This window comes from Suricata suricatta, chromosome 4 (genome assembly GCF_006229205.1).
Source record: "Suricata suricatta isolate VVHF042 chromosome 4, meerkat_22Aug2017_6uvM2_HiC, whole genome shotgun sequence".
Lineage (NCBI taxonomy): Eukaryota > Metazoa > Chordata > Mammalia > Carnivora > Herpestidae > Suricata > Suricata suricatta.
This window is the reverse complement of record NC_043703.1, coordinates 74,827,550-74,851,424: the sequence shown is the minus strand read 5'-3', so window position 1 is coordinate 74,851,424 and position 23,875 is coordinate 74,827,550. Positions and strand designations below refer to the sequence as shown.

At 44.7% G+C, this 23,875-nt stretch overlaps 1 protein-coding gene across 2 annotated transcripts in view; it reads right to left on the bottom strand.

Annotated features, from left to right (window-relative positions):
• Positions 1-23,849, bottom strand: part of SACS (sacsin molecular chaperone) — a 37,479-nt gene extending 13,630 nt beyond the window's left edge. The window contains exons 1-9 of one of the 2 annotated variants that reach the window (XM_029936956.1): positions 23,825-23,849; positions 23,561-23,711; positions 21,914-22,001; positions 20,943-21,028; positions 17,175-17,286; positions 13,174-13,320; positions 9,143-10,616; positions 8,494-8,585; positions 3,165-3,191 (exon numbers count right to left, since the gene is read on the bottom strand). In XM_029936956.1, coding sequence (XP_029792816.1) covers positions 3,165-3,191; positions 8,494-8,585; positions 9,143-10,616; positions 13,174-13,320; positions 17,175-17,286; positions 20,943-21,028; positions 21,914-22,001; positions 23,561-23,711; positions 23,825-23,835 — 2,188 coding nt within the window. In that variant the 5' untranslated portion in view covers positions 23,836-23,849. The remainder of the gene's footprint in view (positions 1-3,164; positions 3,192-8,493; positions 8,586-9,142; positions 10,617-13,173; positions 13,321-17,174; positions 17,287-20,942; positions 21,029-21,913; positions 22,002-23,560; positions 23,712-23,824) is intronic. The other variant, XM_029936957.1, reaches the window with a different exon arrangement.
• Between the last annotated feature and the right edge of the window lie 26 nt (positions 23,850-23,875).

Below are 23,875 nucleotides of genomic sequence, written 5' to 3'. Positions count from 1 at the left end.
CCTGTGGCTTTGCAGACATGTTTTGGGGACAAGCCAGGAGAGAAGCTGGGCACTGCTGTGAAGGCAGGGCTGTCCCCCACCAGGTGGCTCTACTCTGAGGTGGTTTATAAATAAGACTAATGAGATTACTGTCTAGGGAAAAAGATGTTTGGATGTTTGCTGATATTGAACCACAGGTCCCAAAAATACCATTCTAGCTTGTAAGTGGCTTGTGCATTTAGTGCATTCAGTGTGTCACAGAATTTATAACACCAATAGGAAGAAATGTTTAAATAACACTGTATACCTATAAGTATGTTAACCTATATAGGGAGACAAAAGAAATCTCAAATTCAATCTTCTGGAAAACTAACAATCTCCTTCCGATGTACATAACATTTCCAGACTCTTTTAAAAGACTAACTTTGGAAAAAGTTATAAAAGAGGGCACACCTCAAGCCCCTTGAAACTCTATCACTGTGTTTTAACCAAGAAAGGACACCCTTATCTCACCTCAGGAGATGACTTTTACCAAAAACTTATCTTTCATGTTACAAGAAAGAAGCCATTTTAAAATTACTACCACAGAAATTTAAGTGAGGGCACAGTTTTGCAACTTTTGGAAGACGTCAATACCCCAATTCTGAATCCTTTCAGTTCCTGGATTGTGTGATTTAGGGCAAGTCAAGCAGTTACACTTAAGAAATCACACAATCTTGTCGGCAGTCTGACTAGCATAGCCTCCTTGATCTATGTGCCCCATTAAAATATATTTTGTATTAATTAGGTTGTAGTAACAATGTTCTTAAAAAAACTTTACTGAATTAATAGACTACCCGAGGCAAGGATATTATTGCAAAGATACAAAAGAGTTAGAAATTAAAATTCAGAACACTCTGAAAACAAAACATTAAATATGCATCACACTGTTCTGTGTTAATAGTAGTCACGTGGCGTGCATTTTGTAGATAATCCTATCTAGTATCCTGTTCAAAACTGGCAATTTATAAAACATATACCCACCTTCAGGGAAATAAGCTAATATTAACATTAAATAAAATGCCAACAAAACACCCACACCACATATAACATGCAACTAACACACCAGCCATGCTCAACTGAAAAAAAAAGTAAGAGAAAATAAAGGAGAGAGAAAATAGACACAATTCTAAGTACTTCAAATGGATTCGATCTGAAGTCCTGATTTCTATTTAGTTTGTATTTAAGCTTTTCTCCCTAAAGTATAAACATTAACACAGGAAAACATCTTCACGCCCTAGGTTAGAAAGCCACTAAGGGGGTAAAGTACCTCTACCAGTATCAGCAAGAAAGGTTTTATATCATTTTGATAAATGACTTGGTTTTTGTTGCCTCAGCCTTTAAACTCATCAGCACTGTTAAAAGAGGTCAAGTGTACAGTACCGAAAGTGTTCTTGGAGACAGAAACATGTTACCTAAACTGTGACATGATGATTTAATTCAGATATAACTCATTTAAGAGTAGTTTTTGCTCTACTATCAATCTGCTCAAAACGGTAACATCAACACACTGAACCACTCTTCAAAGACTGGACTGATTTTCGTTTATATTTATTAGTGTGCTGAGATTCACTACTAACTTTGGGACAGATTTTCGACGGGTACGAGTAGGATATCATAGAGACTACTGTGACATTTACATAACAGGGAAGGCCAGTCATTGGTGCTTTCCCTCATGGGGGGTTTACTACGCTTCAGCAGACTGGTCGGGGTGCAGCTCACTGACCACTGCATGTCCAGGCCATGAGCACAGCAACAGTTTTTTGTGCTGTTCTTGTAAAGAACGTGGCAGTGGTAGCCTTGATGGTGGATGAGCTCTAGCAATGCTCTACTGGGAAGGGATATACAAATCTCTTTATTGAATACACGTGTGATTAGAGTGAAGGTCCAATTCAATGGGAAGCTATAGATGAGTCAAATCTTCCAAGAAACAAAAAGGAAGGAAGGAAAAAGAAGGACCAAATCAAGAAAGGAAAGGCAAGCGCATGTCTGCCCACCACCACTCCATCTGGCATAGGGCAAGTCTAGAGGCAGCACCGTGGGTGGTGTGGGGGTCCAGTGGGTCCCTACTCTAACATGGGCAATGCCAAGGGGGTTCAAAAATCACAGTGGTAACCAGATTTCTTCCCCAGAAGTCCACACTGACACTCTGTGGCTGCCTTCCTAGAGTTCATCTAGAAGAGGAGATACAATACCAACCGGAGAGGTCACTGACATTACCCAGAGTGCCCCGGGGCAGATGGTAACCCACACAACCTATTCCTATTGCCATGTTTTCCTCTTTGATTATACCTTAAAACTTCCAGGTCTATCAAGGCTTCAGATTAGACAGTAATAGTAGTTGTGGATGACACACCACTTACAAGCCAGAAACCAAATTTAATACTTGTGGGAATCATCAATATAACAATGACTTGGTTTCCCAGTTAGCTGAGTATAGGTATAGGTTACTTTGAAGAGCTGACGGACTCCAAAAATAACATTTACCATAAAAACAATCTCCCTAAAGCAAATCTTGCATCATCTAATTTTCCAAGTGAAACATGAACTGGGGAAAAATAACCCCAGTGGAGTCAAAAACTATGTTTATTTAAAACAAAAGACTGTCAATAAGATGACATGTGAGGCTCTGGAAGAACACTCAGCGGCTTATTCCTAACTAGCACAGCCACACTGCTCTCTCAGTGCTCCCAGGAGGGGGCACCCTGGCAGCTGTAGCAGTGAGCCACGCCCCCTGCAGGCGCCCCTCCCCCAGGCACAGTCCGGAACTGGCTCCCCTCTAGCCTTTTTAATCTCAAACATTCATGTGCATCACATGAGCAAGGTGGCTCACTCTCTCATACTCTCCCGTTAGAAACCACAGCTTAAAGCACAAATTTCAGCAAACCCTTTCCTTTGAGACTGAGTGTTCTATGAAATGGATGTCATCAAGTCATTGAAGTGTGGTTTGATCGTGTGGTATGCACAACCACCATCTATAGACCTATATTGGTATGGTTTCCTCTCTCCTTTAATATTTATCAGCATCAGAAAAAAAATTGTTAACATAATTTCTAGCTACTCAGGTAAATGCAAAAACAGGATTCAAAGAATCAAATGAACAAAAACATCAGGCTACAAATAAACACAACATTTAGTTATCATACCTGAATATCCCCAGAGAAGTTGTTGTGCTAGAATATAATTAAATCTGATCTTAGAAAATGCCAGAATTGTCACAGTTTCACCAGATGGCTTTAGAAATTATTCTGTATCTTAAGGTAACGCTGCCTATGGAATCTTACACATCATATGTAAAAGAAAAGCCATAAACACAAGTCCAAATATAGCAGAATATACATTTAAGATTTAAAAACATACTTCAATGCAAACTAAATCCAAGCTACATAAGGGTGGGGCATCTTAGCAAAGACAAGAGTAGTATGAACTGTCTATATAAATTACATTTCAACAACATAAATAAAGTCATTTGATAAGCTCCCAATGCGCTTTTGTACCGATGACCATCATGTGACACCCAGATATACTAGGTAAGAATTAAGAAAGGGAGGACCTCTGACTCGCGGAGTAAATCACTCCATAAATCGGAGCGTCACTACAGAGGAGGTATACAAGTTTTGGAGTATCTCTATAAGGTAGATATACCTCTGACTCTATGATAAAGTAAGGGAGGTTTTATCATATGTTTCCACTGCTTGCTTATGGTAACCGTCAATAATTTCAAACTTCAAAGAACTGCCCTGTGGCCATCGAAGCCCTCCTCTGCTGGAAGCGAGCCGTTTCTCTGATCAAGTACGTCTCCAGGGCTCTGCAAGATGTTTGCACGTGTGGGCTCCTTAGGCCACACTCGGCAGCTAACAGGGACCACGCTCTTACCAACAGAACTTAAGCTCTTCTAATCTGAACACCCTTCCGGTTACTTGAGAGGCAATATGGACTGAGTGCTAGAGATGAGGAAATAAAACAAGACCTCACGTTGTGTCTCATGGTCTAATGGGGAAGGCGGGTCTTAGATGAATGGTGATATGTGACGAAGCAGGTACACAGGTGTGGGTACAAGTGATACGGGGAGCTCAGTGCGCCGTGCGAACACGCGGGCCATGGCATGAGGGAGCCGGATGCAGGGTCAGAGGAAGCCAGGTGTGCATCCAGGGTGGGAGAAGAGCAGGCTGTCTCCCAAATATGAGAAAGACCAAGGGAGACAAAGAGATCATAATGATAATCACAGTAACCACCAACATGGACACACTCTTTCCATGTGCCAGGAATCCTCATACTACCCAGAAAATGGAGCCACATGAGGAAGGGCCTCATTGGAAACGTTAAGAATTTTGGTCTTTCTTCCAAGGAAAAATGGGGAAACCTTTGAGTTTCTGATAGGAACTGGGGGTAACATTAGAAAGAAAACTGTAGCAGTTGTGTAGCTGTAATAACTGGAGAGGCAGGAACCAAAGTGGGGAGACTCTGGAGGTCATGCCCACATTCCTGATGAAACACAATGGCGGCCAGAAGGAGGGTGAGGGTAGAGTGGGGAGACGTCCTAAGGCAGGGCCCCTCTGTCCCAAAGGCAGCTGCGAACATAGTGACCTAGAACATCCTCACGGCACAAATCCTGCCCCCAAATCTTTGGAATCCTGCTCATCTACACATCTGAGGTTGGCACCTGAAATTGCTTCTTCTGGAGAGTTCTACATATGTATACGAGACCGTCCCTGCAATGAGTACCGTAAACCGTCACAAAGTAGTGTCAGTGTGTACAAGGGGAATACACCGTCCCTCCAGACACAACGCCTGCGGTCCTTCCCCCGAAGGTCTGAGGCAGAACATGAGCCAGCTTCTCCATGAGGTCCCCCCGACCTGCCGACCCCCTCCCTGCACCGGCTCTGTTCTCAGTGTTTGACACAGGACGCATCACACTAAATGGCAGGATTAGTTACACTGCTGTCCCCACAGGGCTGTGAGCTCCTTTACTTTTATTCTTCTTCATATTACTTCCATTCAGCATGATGCCTGGTACGCAGGGGAAAATTCGTAAACACAGGGTGTCTTTGATCATGGAAGACAGCAAGGTGTGAAGCCCTATGTCCTAAGTATGAAAATATTTTAAATAATAAGTAGGACCCTGGTGCTGACCTATCAGGCTTTCCTGCCATGTGTCTGATTTAACTGCTTTTTCTCTACTTCTTTCCTCCAAAATCCATCCATCCATCCACCCTAACTACTCTCTAAATTCTGACAGTCAAGCATTTACTTGCATAACTTAATACTCAAATAACTCAGATGAACATGACAATATATGGAGAGCAAGAGGACAGAAGACACTCATTTGAGAAGGCAATGCTAAACCACGGGCACAACCCCGATGATTTATGTGCCTTCTCATCTCTGTGCTCGTGTCCGCGGCCAACACCACCCCCATCCCACCCCAACCCCCCCGACCCCCGACAGAGGGAAGCATGAGGCATTCACACAGGATGTCAAACAGGCACTGCAAATACAGAAACCAAGTAAGAGATGGCCCCTGTTCTCAAGGATTTTCTGTCTGGCACGGCAAGGTGAGGGTCATGGCCAGGCCGTGAGGACCAAAGGGGCTGCGTCCTGAGCTCCCCAAGCAGAGGAGAGGCATGTACCCTGGTGAGCAGGGCAGGGCGGGTGAGGGTCAGCCTCTTGGGGACACGTCAGGTGCAGGGCAGAGAGAGAGCTCCAGGCAAAGGGACCGCGACATACAAAAACCACAGGTGCGAGAAAACCTTCATTCGGGCAAAACCAAGCACCAAGCACCCACACAGAAACAGAGCAGCCCCATGCTACTCGTTGAGGGCACGCGTCACAGGGCATGGGGCTCTGTGATCACGACGTGAACCGGTCTACAAGGGCTAGGGCTGGCAAGTACAGGAGGGGACACTGAGGGAACCAAAGCAGGAGATGGCGAGTTCACAGCCACAGACAGCCCCAGGCCCGAGAGCCACCAGATCTACACCACAGGAATCTGTGGCCCCTGGGGACCCCGAGCAGGGGAGTGGCGTGTTTGGGGAGGGAGCCCCCAGGAGCCAGGGGCTCCGAGCAGAGGCCTTAGCCCCACAGAGGCAGCGTAGGAAGAGGCACTCTTGGAGAGAACAGCCACGCAGGGGAAACAGACTCACGTCAGGAGAACGTTGATTTCCAGACACTCGCAGACCTCCAAGTACAAAGTGGCAACAGCGGCCTTCCCATCGGTCCCGTTGCAGGATGTGCCGTGGACGCATCATGGGACTGTCACAGGAATGACCCGCTCCTCTAGACCCTGCACTGCTGCAGCTCCGCAAAGCGGTAAAATCCAGCATGTACACTGTGACTGGCCACCTCCCCCGACCCACGCCTTATTCTCATATATTAACCTTGTAAGAAAGCAACCTTGCATCAGATATAACTGTCTTGAGGGCCTCAGATATACCCTCATGGAAGAATGTTACTGTATTACCAGGTTACTGATTAGGAAACACGGGCTAAGTTGTTGAAAGTCACAAAACAGAGGAAGGCAGGTGTGAGCCCAGATCTGCGAGACTCCCCAGTGCCCGAACATCATCACCACACCACACTGTCCCTCCTGGGACTGGGGTGGTGACTGGAGGTCCAGCAGTCCTTACACATGCCTGGCAGTGGGGGCCCGGCCATCTCACTTCAAAATAGTGAGGAGCAAAATGGAATTGCTGAGAGGCGCCTGGGTGGCTTAGTTGGTTAACTGTCCGACTCTGGATTTTGGCTCAGGTCACAACCTTGCAGTTCATGACATTGAGCCCCGCATCTGACTCTGCACTGATAGCTCAGAGCCTGCTTGTGAGCTCTCTCTCTCTCAAAATAAACTAGCCATAGGCAGGGGGTAAACTCAGTTGCAGGAATTCATGAATAATTCTGGGAAGCAAGCAGAGAAGCCTAAGGACACAAAAGGAGAATGGTGTCATAAAAGCCAAGGTCTTCGAAGAGGGCGTGAGCAACAGCATCGAAGCTTCAGGGAGATGAGGGAAAAGCAACAAAAAAAGTCCACCGGATTTAACAATAAAAAGGTCATTAACTAGTGACCTAGCCAGGCAATTTTACTGGAATGCTAGCAGAGACCAATGTTCATCTGCAGTGATAAAATAATAGATGATGAGGAGACACAGACGATAAGCACGCCCTACTCCTTCTAGAAGCTGGAGCAGGACAGAATGCAAGAGAGGAAATCAAAGTCAAGCTTTTTTATGTTTTCCCCAAAAAGGAAGAGACGGAAACGTGTACAGCTAACAGCAAAGGGGCAGTACTGGCAAAGAGTGAAAATACGAGCAGTAACTTAACATTTAGCTCCAGATTCCAAATGTGATACAAGTAAAATTATCCAATAATGAGACAGATTTTACTTGAGCTATGAAGTCAGAGAAGTACCCTCTGTGGAGGAAAAAAACCTCATGTTTTAATTCTATGCCCAGAACTTTCAAAACTGGGCAACTGGGAGTTACTGAGAGTTCTAGTTCCGGGGTCCCAGTTCTAGATCCTGATAGTAACAGGACTGCACACGAACAGAACTTGGGTCTCCCTTGGACTCATATTTAGTTTTCTGCCCCTCAATCCAATTCCTTTCACTTGTATGTAAATAAACACACGTATAATTGGTAGCAACTTGTCCTTTACACATTATCCCTGAAAACAGCATATACTGTAAAAGACACACTACAAAGAATATGCTTTATAGCCTTAACCAGTGGGACAAACCCAGAATTTTTCAGGCCAATACCCATCTTAGAAAAAGTTCAGGCACCGGTTTTATAACAGAAAAGACACTGGCACAAGTTGAAAGGTTACATCAAACTTAGAAGCATGGTGATTTTACCTCCCAGAACACTTCTGTCTTTTCCTAAAAAGAATTCTCAATATAAAGGACATGCATCCTTTGCCAAAGCCTCAGGAGTCCCTTTCCTGACATGTTCATCTGTCTCCAGTCCCTGGAGGTGACCCCACACAGCCACACACAACTCTGGAGGACAAGGCGGTATGGGCGACACAAGACCTGAGCTCTGGGCACATGGGAGCTTCTGACCTTGAACCAAACCCATCCCTCCTTCCTCTGTTGCTGAACCGACAACAGCTGTGCTCACTACTACTGGGGACCACACGACAAAGGAAATGGGAAAGTATTAGAAAGTTGTGTAAGAAATTACCATAAATGTACGCCCTCCTACCGTGACAGGAGAGGTTCTAGAATACGATACCACCTTTCAATTCTTTGAGATGACAGAGCGTAGTACTGAAATACACACCTTAAGATATAACCATTACATTAGATTGGACCATCTGAAATCATTGACTTATAGATCTAGAGTGGGGAACTCTTGGCAATTTTATATCGGTTCAACTTCATAGAAAACTTATAAAAATTTTATATTTTTAAAAATGTTTATGTAAAAAAACTTTATAGTTTTAAAAGTAGGTTTATGAAAAAACAAAGTGAACAATTAATACCTCGGGTTTGGGCAGCTTCCTTTAAAGCAGCCATAAGATGAGGCCTCAAGCTATCCAAAATGAACCTTCCTTCAAGACCTGGGAAAAGGGACCTAAAAAGTGAAAGGAACACAGTGATGAACTTTATAATAATTATAAGATACTCAATTATGTCGCTTCAAGCCAGTTTAAATGCACTATCTCACATAAATCATCTGCGCGTGCCAAATCACACCGCAATACATTTTGACCAAATACTATCCAGGCTTCACTTTAAAATGGCATCATGCACCATATCCAAGCCCAGAATAGTCTAAACTTCTTAGAATTCATTTTATTTTCTGGAACGTCATACACACACCCTCAGTTACAGTTACTTTGTGTACCATTCCCATGCAATCGAATTTCATCAAGAGAAAGCACCTTGATGCACTGACTCAAACTAGCGCTTTCTACCCATCGTTTTCAGTGTCCTGTTCCTGATACTTCCAAGAGACCCAGCAGCTCGGGAAACCTGGCTGACCACCTCTGAATCTGTACTTTGGAACCCAGATATGGACCCTCCCACACTTTAGCAAGTATTTCTGCCAGAGTTCTCCTGGCTCAAAACCCACCCTGCCAACAGCGGATTTCACCGTCACGGGGTCTAGTCCGTGGGTGAGGTCGCTACCTGGGATAGTCCTCTGAGGTAATGTAGATAACATCCTGATCTGACACGGATGAGGAGAAGGGCACAAAAGCCCCGCTCTGCACTGGGAGCAGCTCTAAGCCTAGCAGCTCGCTGTAGGCGTGGTCGGAGAGCACGAACTCCAGGAGGTGGAGCTTCTCTGGGGCCCCGCCCCCGGGCGCCGCCTTCCGCAGCACCTGCCGCACCCAGGCGGGTGTCACCTTGCGGGCTGGCTTGGCAGCCAGCTGGACAGCAGCGGCCACGTGCGCTGGCACGGTGACCACGTGCTTCCCTGAGCTCCGGAGGTAGCTGAGCACAGTGGCCGTGCACTCGGAGCGCTCGTCCAGCTCGGAGAAATACGCCTGCTCCAGCCGCACCCACTGGCTGCTCGCGGAGTACAACACGGCATTCTGGAACAGCTCGTGGAACAATGGCTCCAGCACCGGCTTCCAGTGCACCTTGACTTTGCTCGCGTCCGGCCACAGCCTGTAGATGAGCTCCACCGACAGGGGGAAATCTGCGCTACTTTCTGTCTCCAGGCGTTTTATGCAATCTAAGAGGAGGGTCGCGTAGGCCCTGGGCACGACATTCACGACAAGGAACTCATTCCACAAGGCCGCTGGGTCTCGCCACTGGTCCAGCTCCCGCCACTTGATGCTTCTGCGGTTGTCGGTCAGGCCGAAGAACCCGCTGATGTGAACCGGGAGGCCCGTTTTGCTCTCCTCACCCGGCGGCAAAGGAAGGAAACAAAAGGCTTTTCCTGAGAAGTCAGCTGTTGCCCCCTTTTCGTCATAGTCTCTCGATAAACACATGGCTATTCCAATGATCGGGACAAATTTCAACTCATCGGCTAAAGAATCCAGCTTCCCGCTAATCCCACGCCCACCCACGCTGTTACACACCAGCCAAGAAGTTTTCTGGGCGTCCTTACTCTCCTCATCTTCTAAAACTATATTTATCTGATATGTGACACAGGTTATGCTATTGCTTGGGACCTTCTTACAATAGTTGCTTATAGCAGCCTCCAGGATCTTTACAGAATTGGGCCGCTCGTGTCTCAGGGCCTCATTCTCGCTGGCAGTCACTCTGAACACCAGTTTCTCGGTTCCATCAGCCTCTCGGACGTGTAAGGAGACATCCTGCACGCTTTTCAGGAAGAGCAGCACCGTGTCCGCATCTGCCCTGAATGAGTCGAACAGCTCGAGAACCTTCTGCTTATTGTACAGGTTACTGCTAAGCTGGGAAGGCTGGAGGCGAAGAGGGAAACGGAAAAATGTTCCTGGGAAATTGGCATTCACAAACGTTTCCTTGGTGCTTCCAAAAATGCCAATAAACGGCGCGAACTGGTCCGAAAGCTCACTAATTTCTTTGCTGTCATCTTTGAGATTCCAACACTGGCCTGATTCATGGGGCCCAAAAAGCGTTTGGTGAGGATCTAGCATCCCAATCTGGTCACCACTAAAGATACAGGGAACATCTGCAAAGAAAAATGCAACAGTCATGATTGACCCCGAAGTTTAGCGGACAATTATAATTATACTCCAGAATGACTAAGTGTTACGTGTGGAAAAGCACAAGGCATAAAGAGACTCTAACGCAGATTTATCTAAAAACAAACTAAACTTAGCTTCAGAAACTTAATTCTCTGAGCATGAAACATAATAATTCTCTTTTGATTCAGTGAAAAGTAGCAGGCAGAGAAACTGAATGATTACTGAGAAAACATAAGAAAACAGAAGATGTACCTTCAAACACTCAGTAGACAATTAAGATACACACAGACTATCTGGATATCTAGACTCAGCCGCCACAGCCAAGTGCACCCAATTATACAAAACGTGGCTGCATCCTCCGCTCAAAATGAAAATTTCAACCACAGATTCTCTGACCAGCGGGGGGCAGAGAGCACAGAACGGCGACTGTGAACAGGCCGCCGAGTGAGTCTGCAGGGTGCCCCCACCCGTGCCTCCCGCATGGAGCGCATCTCACCACACAGAACCCAAGTGCGGTGATGCAGGAAGCGCACTGTGCATACAACGTGGCTCATAAAACTGGTACCAGCTGCTTAGCCTGATTCTCAACCAAAGACAGAACGATATTCAGACACTGGCCAAACAACTAGACACGTCCAATGCTCTGTACCGAGAGAAATTCTTCACCACGGTGCTTCTCTAAGGACTTGCCGGGAGTGAGGCTGACGTTTTGCCTCCCATGCTGACATTAGCGCCTAAGCTTCCCTCGAGACACACCTAGCATATCAGCGGTCACCAACAGCAGGCTGGGCTGTCACAAACACGGCCTCCTAAGCTCCCAGGTATTCCAAGTAAGAAACACAACATCCACCAAGCCAGCCACTGAATCCATCAACCATGTGGCCACATGGCACTCTTTGTCTGCACTCCCTTTACGCTGTGTCCGCACTCCCATTACCTAAATTACATCAGGGAGACCCCTGACAGTTGTAAAGCATGACACATGACCTCTGCAAATCCTGAGATTGGACAGTAACACTCTGGTTACTACTATCCCAATACACGTGCTCCGTCTCAAACAGGAACAAATCCAGACAGAACAAATACACACACGCAGTCAGCCGGACTCTGACCAAACAGTACATTCCTGTTCAACAGTCTCCATGCTCATCACAATTCACGAACGTGACCCCATAATTTTAAAACTTCCACATGTCAGGGACATGCAGAGTAACCTGCAAATGGCTGAACACATGAATCTTAGCATTCACATTCACGTACAATGGCCATAGATACTGTGATATATGATTTACTATATAACTTATTAATATTATATATCAATAATATAAGTGCAATTTTAAAAATAGGCTTACTAAACTTGGTTACAGTGAGGGTGAGCCTATGTCCCACTTGCCAAGGACAGTACCAAGTCAGGCCAGCTGTTTGGGAATAAAGTCACACTCTTGTGCTCTGATGAGTTTCCCAGTGGGAACAATGAATTATATGGTCACCCTAGCTATAGCTCTGCCCACTCAATCCCTCCTTTTCTTACAAGTTCAAAATGCACAACTTTGAAATTAAAGTGCCAGTTACATAAAACAAAATTTTTTTTATCGCAAGTACTGTAAATACGGAGAGCTTTAACTCTGGAAGAATAGTCATCTGCTCTTAGAGATGTCTACACCAACAGTTCCAAGTATTTGCTACTCTATGAACCAGAATCCTCATATTCTCTCTATATTCAAAACATGATTTCAAAGTAATCTTTAAAATATTCATAAGTTGGGGGTGCCTGGGATGCTCAGTCAGTTAAGCATCCAACTTTGGCTCACGTCATGATCTCATGGTTTGTGGGTTCAAGTCCTGCATTGGGTTCTACGCTGACAGTTCAGAGCCTGGAGCCTGCTTCAGATTCTGGGTCTCCCTCTGTCTCTGCCCCTCCCCCATTTACACTCTGTCTCTCTCTCAAAAATAAACATTAAAAACATGTGCTTTAAAAAATAAATAAAAGAAAATACTCAAGTTTAAGAAGAGCAAAAATTTTATGAGGAAAATGTTGAGGAACCAGAATTGAAGATCTTCACTGTGGCCGTTATTCAATACTACTGGGTATTATACTTTCCTCTTTAATCACTTCATATTTAAAAACATGCACAAGAAAATCTGGATACAGCTGGTCTGAATCAAAGATGTTTAGTGTAAAATTTTTTACAGTAACAATTTATGTAGGCATTTCAAAAGCTACATTTCAAACCTCACACAAAATGACTTAATATGTACTATCACACTGATCCCACTGGACCACGAGGACATTAGCTTTTAGCCTCATATGGGGACAATTCGCTGTGGCTACCATGGTAACTTTAGAAAACTCCAGACACGCTGCCATTTCACTGACACACTTCTTGCTGCTGCCAGAGAATCTGGAAGGCGCCTTTTAAACCAGTATCATCTGGAAAAGACGTCTTTAAAACGGTATCATCTCCAAAGTTAACCAGATAAGTTACAAAACACAGGTTAAAATACTGGGCACTGGCATGACGGAGAAAGCAAGTACTCTACCTGTTATATGGTAGACAGAGTTAAACCCGATCCCGAATCTTCCCACCTTCAGGGGGTCGTCCTTCTTCCTGCTCCTTGCTATCTCCTGAATGCCGTGCCAGTCCTCGGGGGTGAAGACCGCATTGTTGTACACGTAGAGGGCCGGCCCTGTGGGGGAGATGTACATGCAGGCGGTCAGACACAAGTGCACCGGAATGTGCGGTCCTCTCCCAAGAGCTTCCTCTCCATAAAACTGCTTACTTGATGGCAAGATGGAAAGCAGTGAATGGAATGACTGAATCCTGCACTGTAAATTCAACCTTCACAGTGAAAACAAAAACGTCAACTGACGGTAAAAACTATTAGCAGAGAAAAACATTTTGGCTGGTCAAAAATCCGAAAAGGAAAAATTAAGGATGTTATGATACTTAGACATCCAAACCAAAGGCCAAACAAGGAAGTTAATCAGAATATACTATTACTTTACAAAATTCATTCCTAAGTAGCATGTTTAAATTTTTTCTTTTTTTTTTTTGTAAATGGGATAACCTGTAAATGGACTAGGAGGACTTGCTATCTACAACAACCTTTTAATATATTATATCATAACAAGGAAAGTAATCCTTCAGTCGTGTTAATAATCACCTTGTTTGTGTTTGTTTCCATCAGCCCCTGGATTTTCCTATTCAAGGCGTTATTTGTCTCACTACAATAATCATTAATGTGACAAATTTTTAAATCAGCACTTCAGAATAATGCTACCCTGTCTCCAAAGTAGTCCCTTTAAAAAGTTCTCTTTATAATTCAAAATATTTGGATCTATACCATGAATTTATAATTCAAAATATTTTGGGGACATCACTCTTTGAAACATCCCTTCAGTCTCTAACATTCTTTGAATATGTTCAACTGTAGTAATTTGTCGTATTTAAATATAATTAACATCTTTCTTTTAAAAAGTTACTGAAGTAAACACACACAGCATAAAGTACAAAGATCTTAGACATGTCCCTGGATGATTCTGACAAAGTGAATAAGCCCGTGAAACCTCCAACTAAATGAATATAGAGAACATTCCAGCACCCCAGAACCTTCTTTACTCGCACTTATAAATTCCAGCTCCGATAGGGGAATGTTGCCCATTGTTTGTTTTACAAAAATGGCCTGGTTCACAGTACATGTGAAGGCCTCGAGTAACACCTACCACAGAGCAGATGCCTACAAAGTAAGAGCATGCCACAGAACAGTGCCAGGAAGGAAGCCCAGGGACCAGCCTGAAGGAAGAACCCCCTCCCTCCCACTGTCCTAGAAAGTCCCTGCTGCCCAGCCGCTTTTACAAAACATGTGTCACGTGACCAAACAGTGGCACCTTCTCACAAATCCAAACCAAGTGCTTCGCATGAAAAGGAATTTCCTCCTCACATCCCCAGCCTTCAAGGTCCACTGACACATCAAAGCTGTTTTGATCCTACACACCCACAGATGATAAACACCCTTGTACATGGAAATGCCCTGGACTCTCTCGTTCTAGAACATTCCTTCCATGCAGACTAGTGGGTGTCTGAACCGGAGGGCGCACAGCCGAGCCCCGCCACAGCCCACAGAGAAGTGAGTGAGCCAGCTAGCGGCATTGCTCCTTGGATGCCGCATCCAGCAGGCAGAATCCAGGTCTCTTTGAATGGTTTCAATCAAGGGATTATCTGCTCATACTCATCCCAGACTCAGGAGGAAGCGATATATATTTCACCTGTGTTTCCATCTTGAATCTCACCAAATCTCTGCCTCTATCATGCAGATCAATCTTAAAATCCCCCAGTAGACCCTGAGCAAAAGAACACCTCGAGGTTCTGAGAGTGAGGTAACAAAAGAATAAACACCTTGAGAGCATTTTCTCCAAGAAAAGTTACAGTTATCTGGGACGGAACAGTTCGCAGCAGGCCTGCAATCTGCTTTCAAAAGGGATATGGGGGCGGGGAGAGGGGGAGAACCCAGTCAAATCTTTTTGCAAACACACTGACAATAGACCCCTGGGCCAACACGTTCATGCTGTTTGCTAGCAGAGGAGTCTAGTGGACGCGTTCAGAACTTGATTGTAGATAAACCTGGAATTTACAGATTTAGGAGACACAACTCCCTGAAAACCTCACAAGCTACTGAATGAACAGAGAAAGACATGGACTTGTTTTACGACGGTGTAGGTGCTGGCCTTCCCGCATCACTCAGAGGCCCGGCTGTGTCCTAACAGCCTGAACAGCACCAGCAGGCGGAGTGGGGAGTCCAGCACTTCACCCTCCCTTCACGGTGTCTCGTGATTAACCACATCCTTGAAATCCTTGCTGGTGGGAAACTGGGTGAGTCCTCCCCATTCTTATGCACCTGATTCGAGAGACTGAGTCTTTTGTCATCTGATTATATAAAAAATAAGGTGGACCGAAAAGTTCTCGTTTGCAAGACAAAGTATCAATAAAGGGAAACAAAACTAAGATCCGAGATAATACCAGCTAAGACGGTACTCACACTTGAACATAAGACATTCTCAAATATGCAAGAACGCGCAGGGCCCTCAACAAATATCTGACGTCAAAGATCAGGTCTACCTCCTTCTATGTGTCCAGGTTTACTTTAAATCAGTTAATCTGACAAGGCTTTCAAGAGCCTACCTACGTATACCACTGACCCTTGAACAACACGGATTTGAACTACACAGATTTTACGTGGGTTTTTTTGATAAGTTCTAGAAATGTATTTTCTTTTTCTTATGATTTTCCTAACATTTTCTTTCCTCTAGCTTACTGTAAGAATACAGTCTATAATATATATAGCATACAAAGTATGCATTAACCAACTTTTCAAGTTACAGACAAAATTCTCTGGTCAACAGTAGGTTATTAGGAGTGAAGTTTGGGGGAGTCAGAAGTTATACATGGATTTTTGACTTCACAGGGGTCAGCACCCCTCACCCCCATGTTCTCCCAGGGTCAACTGTATTTGATGCAGTTAAAGAATTTGTGTTTCAAATACTTTTTAAAATGAGGTCAAGTCAATACTGGAAGCAAAAATCCTAGCTATTGGGTTGGAGTTTGAAGCAAAATACTTTTAGGATCTTCTCATACTGTCACCTTAATGGCTCTACGGTACACACATAATAACTAGTATCAGTGTGACACCAGACATATATTATCATGCAGACGAGCTCATTTCATCCACAAAATAACTGGAAAGCAGGTTTTGATCTCATTACCATTTACAGGAGAGCAGACGGAGATGAAGTGGGGCCAGGCCACCTGCTTAACCCCGCAGAGTAAATAGGAGATCAGAGCGGCCATCAGGCAAACCGGTGCCGCATGGTGGGCCTGTGTGGGACCAGGACCTAAACCAAAGACCCTCCTATCCCACCGGTATCTTTCACCAACGGCTACAGGAACCGGGAAAGCCAGAACCAGGACGCCTGACTTGGACCCGCCACTATGAAACTGGACCGCTGCAGGGGGGGTGGCTTGCCCCCGACACCGAGGCAAGAGGAGGCCGGGCCACATCGGCAGCCTCCCGGCACGCAGGTCTCCTCACATGACACACAAGTGCAACGTGCCTGTCACAGATCTGACCAGGGAATGAATATATAGCTATAATAAGTGTTAAAGATAATGTTTATGCATTTTACAATAATTTTGATCACCCTCCTAAATCCTAAAACATCTTTTCAAAAATACATGACTTACACCTCTATAAAATTATGTTCAGGGATGTCAGAATCAATCTGTCTTACTGTCAATAACTTTCTATCATATATAGTCATTCCATCACATACAGTCACATACAGTCATATATAGCCTCCATTTGACTTGTAAGTTGCACAAAGAGTTATGAACATTCTCTGAACATGCACGTCCCACAGTAGGACTGAGGTATCAGGAGTCTATTGGTCCCGGTTCTCCTACTGTCCTACCTTTCATCGTCCTTATTCCCTTGTCTCGTCCATCCTTCTTCCCGCCCCACACCAATCAATAACTACTGAGTCTTACCCTGATAGCGTGCCATGTCTTTCGACCAAAGCGTCTCCGTTCCGTACTGAGTTTCATCGTATAAAAATTTAACTTCTGTGGCCCCTGCATCTTCTGCATTCTGAATTAATTCCTAATCAAGAAATATGCCAAAATAATATTTAATAATACCTCATTCCATTGCTCATCTTTGAGTTTACCCCTGTTATTTAAAAAGCAATTACATTTAAGTCACAGAAACCAACTATTGGCATCATTACCGTTAAATCCGGTGGCACTATGACTGCAGGTGACTGTTAAACACGTGGGAGAGCTCGTGAGTCCTTCCCCAATGACATGCTGAACATGCAGTGGTCCACTTGCTATCTCCTGTCCCCCAGAACAAATCCTGATGCTGTTTATAAACTCTTCCTTACAATCTACACAAGCCCCTCCTTCAAAAGAAATCACCCCATTTCTGAAAGGTGCACAGGTGGCTCTGTTTCTGGGACGGGCACCTCATTCTCAAGCAGTCACCAACTATAGACCCTTATCACTCCCTTCCGGAACTTACCTTCTCTGAGGAAAAACATATCGGTTCATATGTACTGAGTAGTATTCTGCGTTCTCAAAACGTTGGGATACGGCTCTGTCTTTCCCCTGCACTACAACTGAAAGCTATGTCACAGTCAGGACTGACTCGCTCCTTCCTCACATAGAAGGGAGCAGTGTGATTTGTTGGCTGGTTGGGTGATCGCACCTCTGTGATGTACAAAGAAAAGCAAACTACCAGGTTTACACCCATTGGTGGTTGCAAAAAAATCCTTATTCTTGACAACCCCAATCACTCTGGGAGCCCAACCCAAAATCTGTCGGGCTCTGGTCCATTTGAAGGTTGCTCTGCCAGACTCTGAGATCTGAGTCCAGCTCTTAAAGCCAACACCATAACCAGCAAAACTTGAAATGAACTCTGAGATATTATCTTGTCTAAAGTAAGGGAAAGTCAACAGATGAAAAACGCCTGGATGTAGATGGTCTGACGTAGACCAACACAAATCAACTGGCTATATTTTAAATGGATGGGTCTTTAAAACGCAGTAATTCAGTCTGTATCATTCACCATAAATGAGAGGAGGGAGCAGTGCGGATGGACAAGAAGTGAAGAGAGCTTACACTGGTCCAATGGCAAGGCCAGCAGCAAAGGCTCTGTTAGGTAGGAGAGCGACACAGTGTGCACAGGACACGAGTGAGGAAACAGAGCCCAGCTGGAGAGGTAATTCGGAGATCAGGTATGGCGTCACAGTTCACCCAACACTCACCGAAAGGTTGGGGAATCTTATCGCACCTGCTATTCAACCCCAAACATGAACATTTGAACAATGCCCTTAACTAACTACTTATCATCTACAAATTCCTATTTACACAACTGCCTATTTCTCAAAAGATTTTTTTAAGACTGATCCCTACCCTATTTAGTCAAAAGAATCTCTAAAAAATAGCAACCTTATTTACATTATGATATTATAGTATAAAAGACAGAAATAAGAATTAAATGGGTAGCAAAATACAGTGTTCACCTACACAATGATAGCATTTAAGAAGTAGGATCTTGTTTCATGTGGGTATCTGCTAGTGAATTGTATGTTATTTGAGGGAGCAGAGAGGAGGAACACGAGATAAAACCTGTTGAGTCCCAGGCCCCAACCAACAGGCTCAAGTTGAACAAAAAATAGGATGGGTTGCTTTATGTCAGGGGCTCTCTTTCAAACTGATTCCGAGAAGAGGCAATAAATGTGCCAACATGCATACGATCTTGGGCAAGTCACTAAACTACCTCCAGACCTGTTCCAGCAAACATCCCAAAAGATGGTGTCCTAAGTCTAGGTAATTTCTATGATCCCTATTAATTAAATCTGTAAGTGCCGAATGCGACCACAATATCCAAAGAACAGAGATGATATTGAGCTGCTCGCACACAGATACACGAGGTAAGAAGAGCAGAGGACCACTGGCTGCTTGCTAACTTTAAGGTGTACACAGACCTTGCCCGAACCCCTGCATTGGGTCCCCAAGGTCCCCACTCACTCGCTTCTGAACTGAGGAGCCCCTCCTCCCATTACCACCAACTAAACCTTCATGTAAAGTCGCGTAGCTTTGGGGCGCCTGGGTGGCTCAGTGGGTTACATGTCCGACTTGGTTTTGGCTCAGGTCATGATCTCATGGTTTTTGAGTTTGAGCCCCACGTTGGGCTCTGTGCTGACAGTGCGAAGCCTGCCTATGGTTCTCTCTCTCTCCCTCTTTCTCGCCCCTCTCCTGCTCACTCACTCTCTCTCTCTCTCTCTCAAAATAAATAAATAAACTTGAAAAAAGTTTTTAAATGTATTCTATTCACCTCCGTCCTACCCCCCGCCCCCACAATCCAGTAACTATTCTCTTCCCATCTTTACTGTCCTAATATCTTGATATAAAACAGTTTTCAAGCTAACTTTCTGTGAACCTATTCTGGAAGATGAACTAAAATTGCTCCATTTACTGTCATTATTAAAATCACTAACAATGGAGCAACCCCCAATCAGAACCTACCCAAGCACAACTACTTAAATTCCACTAAATATACCTAATCCTTACTTTCTAGAAACTTACCGTCCAAACTAAAAGATATAATGAAGGCCAAAATATTAAAGGCAATAAACACTAAAATACATTAGGGGGAAGAAAAATGCATAATAGTTGGGGCACCTGGGTGGCTCAGTTGGTTAAGCAGCTGACTTCGGCTCAGGCCATGATCTCAGTTTGTGAGTTCAAGCCCTACATCAGGCTCTGTGCTAACAACTCAGAGCCTGGAGCCTGCTTCAGATTCTGTGTCTCCCTCTCTCTCTGACGCTCCCCCACTAGCACTCTGTGTCTCTCTTTCAAAAATAAATATTAAAAAAAAAGAAAAATGCATAATAGTTGATCTACTTTTACAATTAATTGAGGAGGTTTATTATTAAGCTTACACGCCAAATAATTTTATTTTGCAGGATCTTCTATGAGTGCTTTCTTTTATGGTTGTTTGGCTTTTTGTTTTTTGGTTTTCAATGAATATAGTATTCGAATGGAAAGAATACACTGTAAACAGAAATAAACAACCTAAAAATCATTACGCTGTTACATAAATTCTCCTAAGAAGCAAACCTCTAAACCCTGGGGTCAAATGTGTTCATGGCCCCTGAATGTGGCTTTGCATTATTTTGTCCATCTGGTCGACTGGCTGGTCTGTAGTGGCCCTGCATGACGTTCCACAAAACATTTATAAAATTTCATTATGCACTTGCATTAAATTCTTTAAAAAAAAGTGTTCCTAGGGGCGCCTGGTGGCTTAGTTGGTTGAGCATCTGACTTCGGCTCAGGTCATCATCTCACGCTTTGTGAGTTTGAGTCCCACATCGGGGTCCATGCAGACAGCTCAGAGCCTGGAGCCTGCTTCGGATTCTGTGTCTCCCTCTCTCTCTACCCCGCCCCTGCTGGCACTCTGTCTCTCTCTTTCTCAAAAATAAATAAGCATTAAGAAAATTTTTAAATAGATAAAAAAGAGTTACTAGAGCACCACCATGCTTGACGACAGCACACAGCGGCTGCGTGGGCCCTGCGCCTCTGAGCCCCGGTACTCACAAGGGCCGCAGCCCCTCCATCCCACCCACAGGCTCAGAGGGAAGGAAACGCAGTGCTCAAACCTACACAAGATTCTTCGAAAGGTGAACACTACCAGCACTTCCAACTCCTTTTTTACTCAAAGTAAATTCATGCACGTACCCACGCACGCCCTACCTTAAGAATCTGTCCTCCTTCTGGGTATCTTCTTAAAATGTCCTTGAGAAAATCGACAAGTGGTGGGGTTGTTTGACCAAATCGCCCTGAAACACAGAACACGTTTAAAACAGGATTTAGAAGGAAAACCGCACGGCTGTTGCCCCCGCGCTACTCGGTTCCAAGGACCTAGGAAGTTTGCGGGAGCTACGACTTCAGGCGTGTCGCGGCGGCGCTCAGCTCTGGAAATCTACCTGACGCAACAGAGTCCACAGAGAGCAGAGCAGACTCAGTCTGTCAAATCTCACCATTTTTAATTCAACTACAAAATTTCCCACTAAAAAATGTTCAAAAGCAGGCTCTATGTCACAAAAGATGATCAATTCAAAAACATAGAGCATGGGGTGGGCTGCTGCCGTTTTCCAAAGCAAGTGAAATAAATGGCATTATTTCGTGGGTCCTCAGCCTGGCTAGATAATAAGCCAGAGGCGGTGGTGGCTACTAGGACATTGTTAATATTCTCAAACTCAACCGATGTTCGGATTCTTCTCGAAGCGGCCCAGTCACCGTCCCCATAGCTGTCCAGTTCGGACGCCCTGACGCATTTCTTAACCGAGCGATTCTTAGAAGTGACTGACCCAGTGACCCTCAGAGAGCTGATGGCAAAGTATAGAGAGGATGGGGAAAGAAAAGCAATGTCTCAGATGCACAGAAAAAAAAAAAAACTGTGCTTAAAATAATGATACCATCACTACAAATTTGTCTGCATCACTTGGGCGCCCAGGATGACAAAGCCCATTAGGATTCTGCTCCCCAGGGGTCCTATGCCTCAGACATTTTTAGATACTAATTCACTAGCTCCGCCCACCCTCGTCTTCCAGCCTGACAAGGCCTCATCACAGCCCAGGGAAAAACACCTTTACTTCCCTTTTAAAACCTAATTGTTATGCAACTAAAAATGGCATATGCCCCTGGTAAAATCAATGTACTACCTCCCCCTTTTAAGCCTTTTGATTGAAGGTTTACAAAAAGATGACAATTTTTGAAAATCAGATCTCCAATCTTGATCCAGTCAGATAACTGAAAAAAAGAAAAGAAAACAATATGTATGAAGAGCAATACCATTCATTCAAAATGATCTCGATTTTTTTTTCACATAAGAAATAATGCTTGTTAACCTTCTTATTAGGAAACAAGTTACTCTGGAGAAGTGAATATTTCAAAGAACAGAAATTTAGTCAAAAAGTTTATTGAAAAACTGAAAAAACTTTTCCTTAAATAATTACAAATAGATAAGATGTATGTATCTGCTTTAAAATAACTTAAGGAGCACCTGGGTGGCTCAGTTGGTTTAGCATCTGGCTTCGGCTCAGGTCAAGATCTCACAGTTCATGGGTTCGAGACCCGAGTCAGGCCCTGGGCTGACAGCTCAGAGCCTGGAGCCTGCTTCGGATTCTGTGTCTCCCTCTCTCCTGGCCCTCCCATGCTCGTGCTGTCTCTGACTCTCAAAGAAACCAGGAGACTATAGACAGGAACGCTGAGAGACAGAGGCCCAAAAAAGAGGTAAGAATGACCCCTACATATAGAAAAACAGGCTTCTTAAAAAGTTCATAATTTGCTCCTCAATTCCATCCAAAGTCCTCTATCAAGTCACCATCTACAGCCTACCAAACACCTTAGGGAGCTGAGGAGGAGGGCTGAGCCGTGCAGGAACCTAAGAACAGCGTAACTGCGGTCAAGATTACACTGAAGGATATAAGTATAAGTACTACATAGGTATAAGTACTACACCAGTGTTTGCATTGGATACAAATCTGAAACTTGTAAGGTCATTCTGTGAGGCTCAGTATTCCTTGTATATCTGTTGAACATTTTGTTTCCTCTTCTAAATCGTGGAAATGATCTTTTATCTAAAAAGTGAAGGTATTTATTGGGATAAATGAATAGGTTAATTTTCAGTAAAATGTCTCCATTTAACTCCCTCTTTAAGAAACTTTAGTTTTTTCACGAGTCTTAAAGAATGTATAGATTGCAAAATTTCAATCTAAGCCATTCATTCATTTGCACCTCAGAAATTTTAACGTGAATTTAACCCTCAAAATAATAGTTTCATGATATAGCCTGAAGATCCTTTCCCTAAATTTCTGTGATTCAAAAAAGTGGGGGGGGGGGGGTTGCTGAAGGTGAAGATCATTCCTGTTAAATATACAACAAAATGAAGGTGAAGATCATTCCAGTAAAATATACAACAAAATGAGAAAAGTCTGAGTAATGGTTAAGTCACTTCAAAACAAGTAACAACAACAAAAACCTTCAGGCTATAATGCCCATCGAAAAAGTATCTTAATTTCAGGAAGTGAAGATTAACGGCGGGCAAGGGGATAGGGTGACACAAATGCTGAGCCGATAAATCAATCAAAATTACAACTAATGATGGGAAACTCCGTGTGTCTTTCATCACGTTATTTACGGAGCATTATTTCCAGGGTGACCATTAAAGGGGCATCTGCAGTCCCCGACACGAGAACGAACCCCGCTCAGTTTCACTCTCCTACCGCCTAGCAAGTGGATGCGCTACAACCCCGAGCACAGAGGCGGGCCCACTGTCCTACTAGGGAGAGGGGACTGGTGGGCTGTACCTCCCTGTCGCCGAGCCACAGCCGCTGCTCCGACACCGGGAAGCCTGTCTCGGCCAAGATGCGCTCCTTGATGTCGCGCACGGTCCAGGACGCCTGAACGGCCACCGTCCTGCAGCCCACGCAGCCGGGAAGGACGGTCACCCGGAGCCACCTGTGCAAAAGGCAAAGGGACCTTCAGTGGCGGCCACGTGGGGGTCCTCCCGCGCGGGTCTCCGTGGCGGGGAGCCTCGCGGCCCTGGGCTCGGCCCGGGCCGGGGGGGTTACCTGTCCCCCATCGCCGGCGTCCCGTCCGAGCGCGGGCCCGCGTCCGCCCCA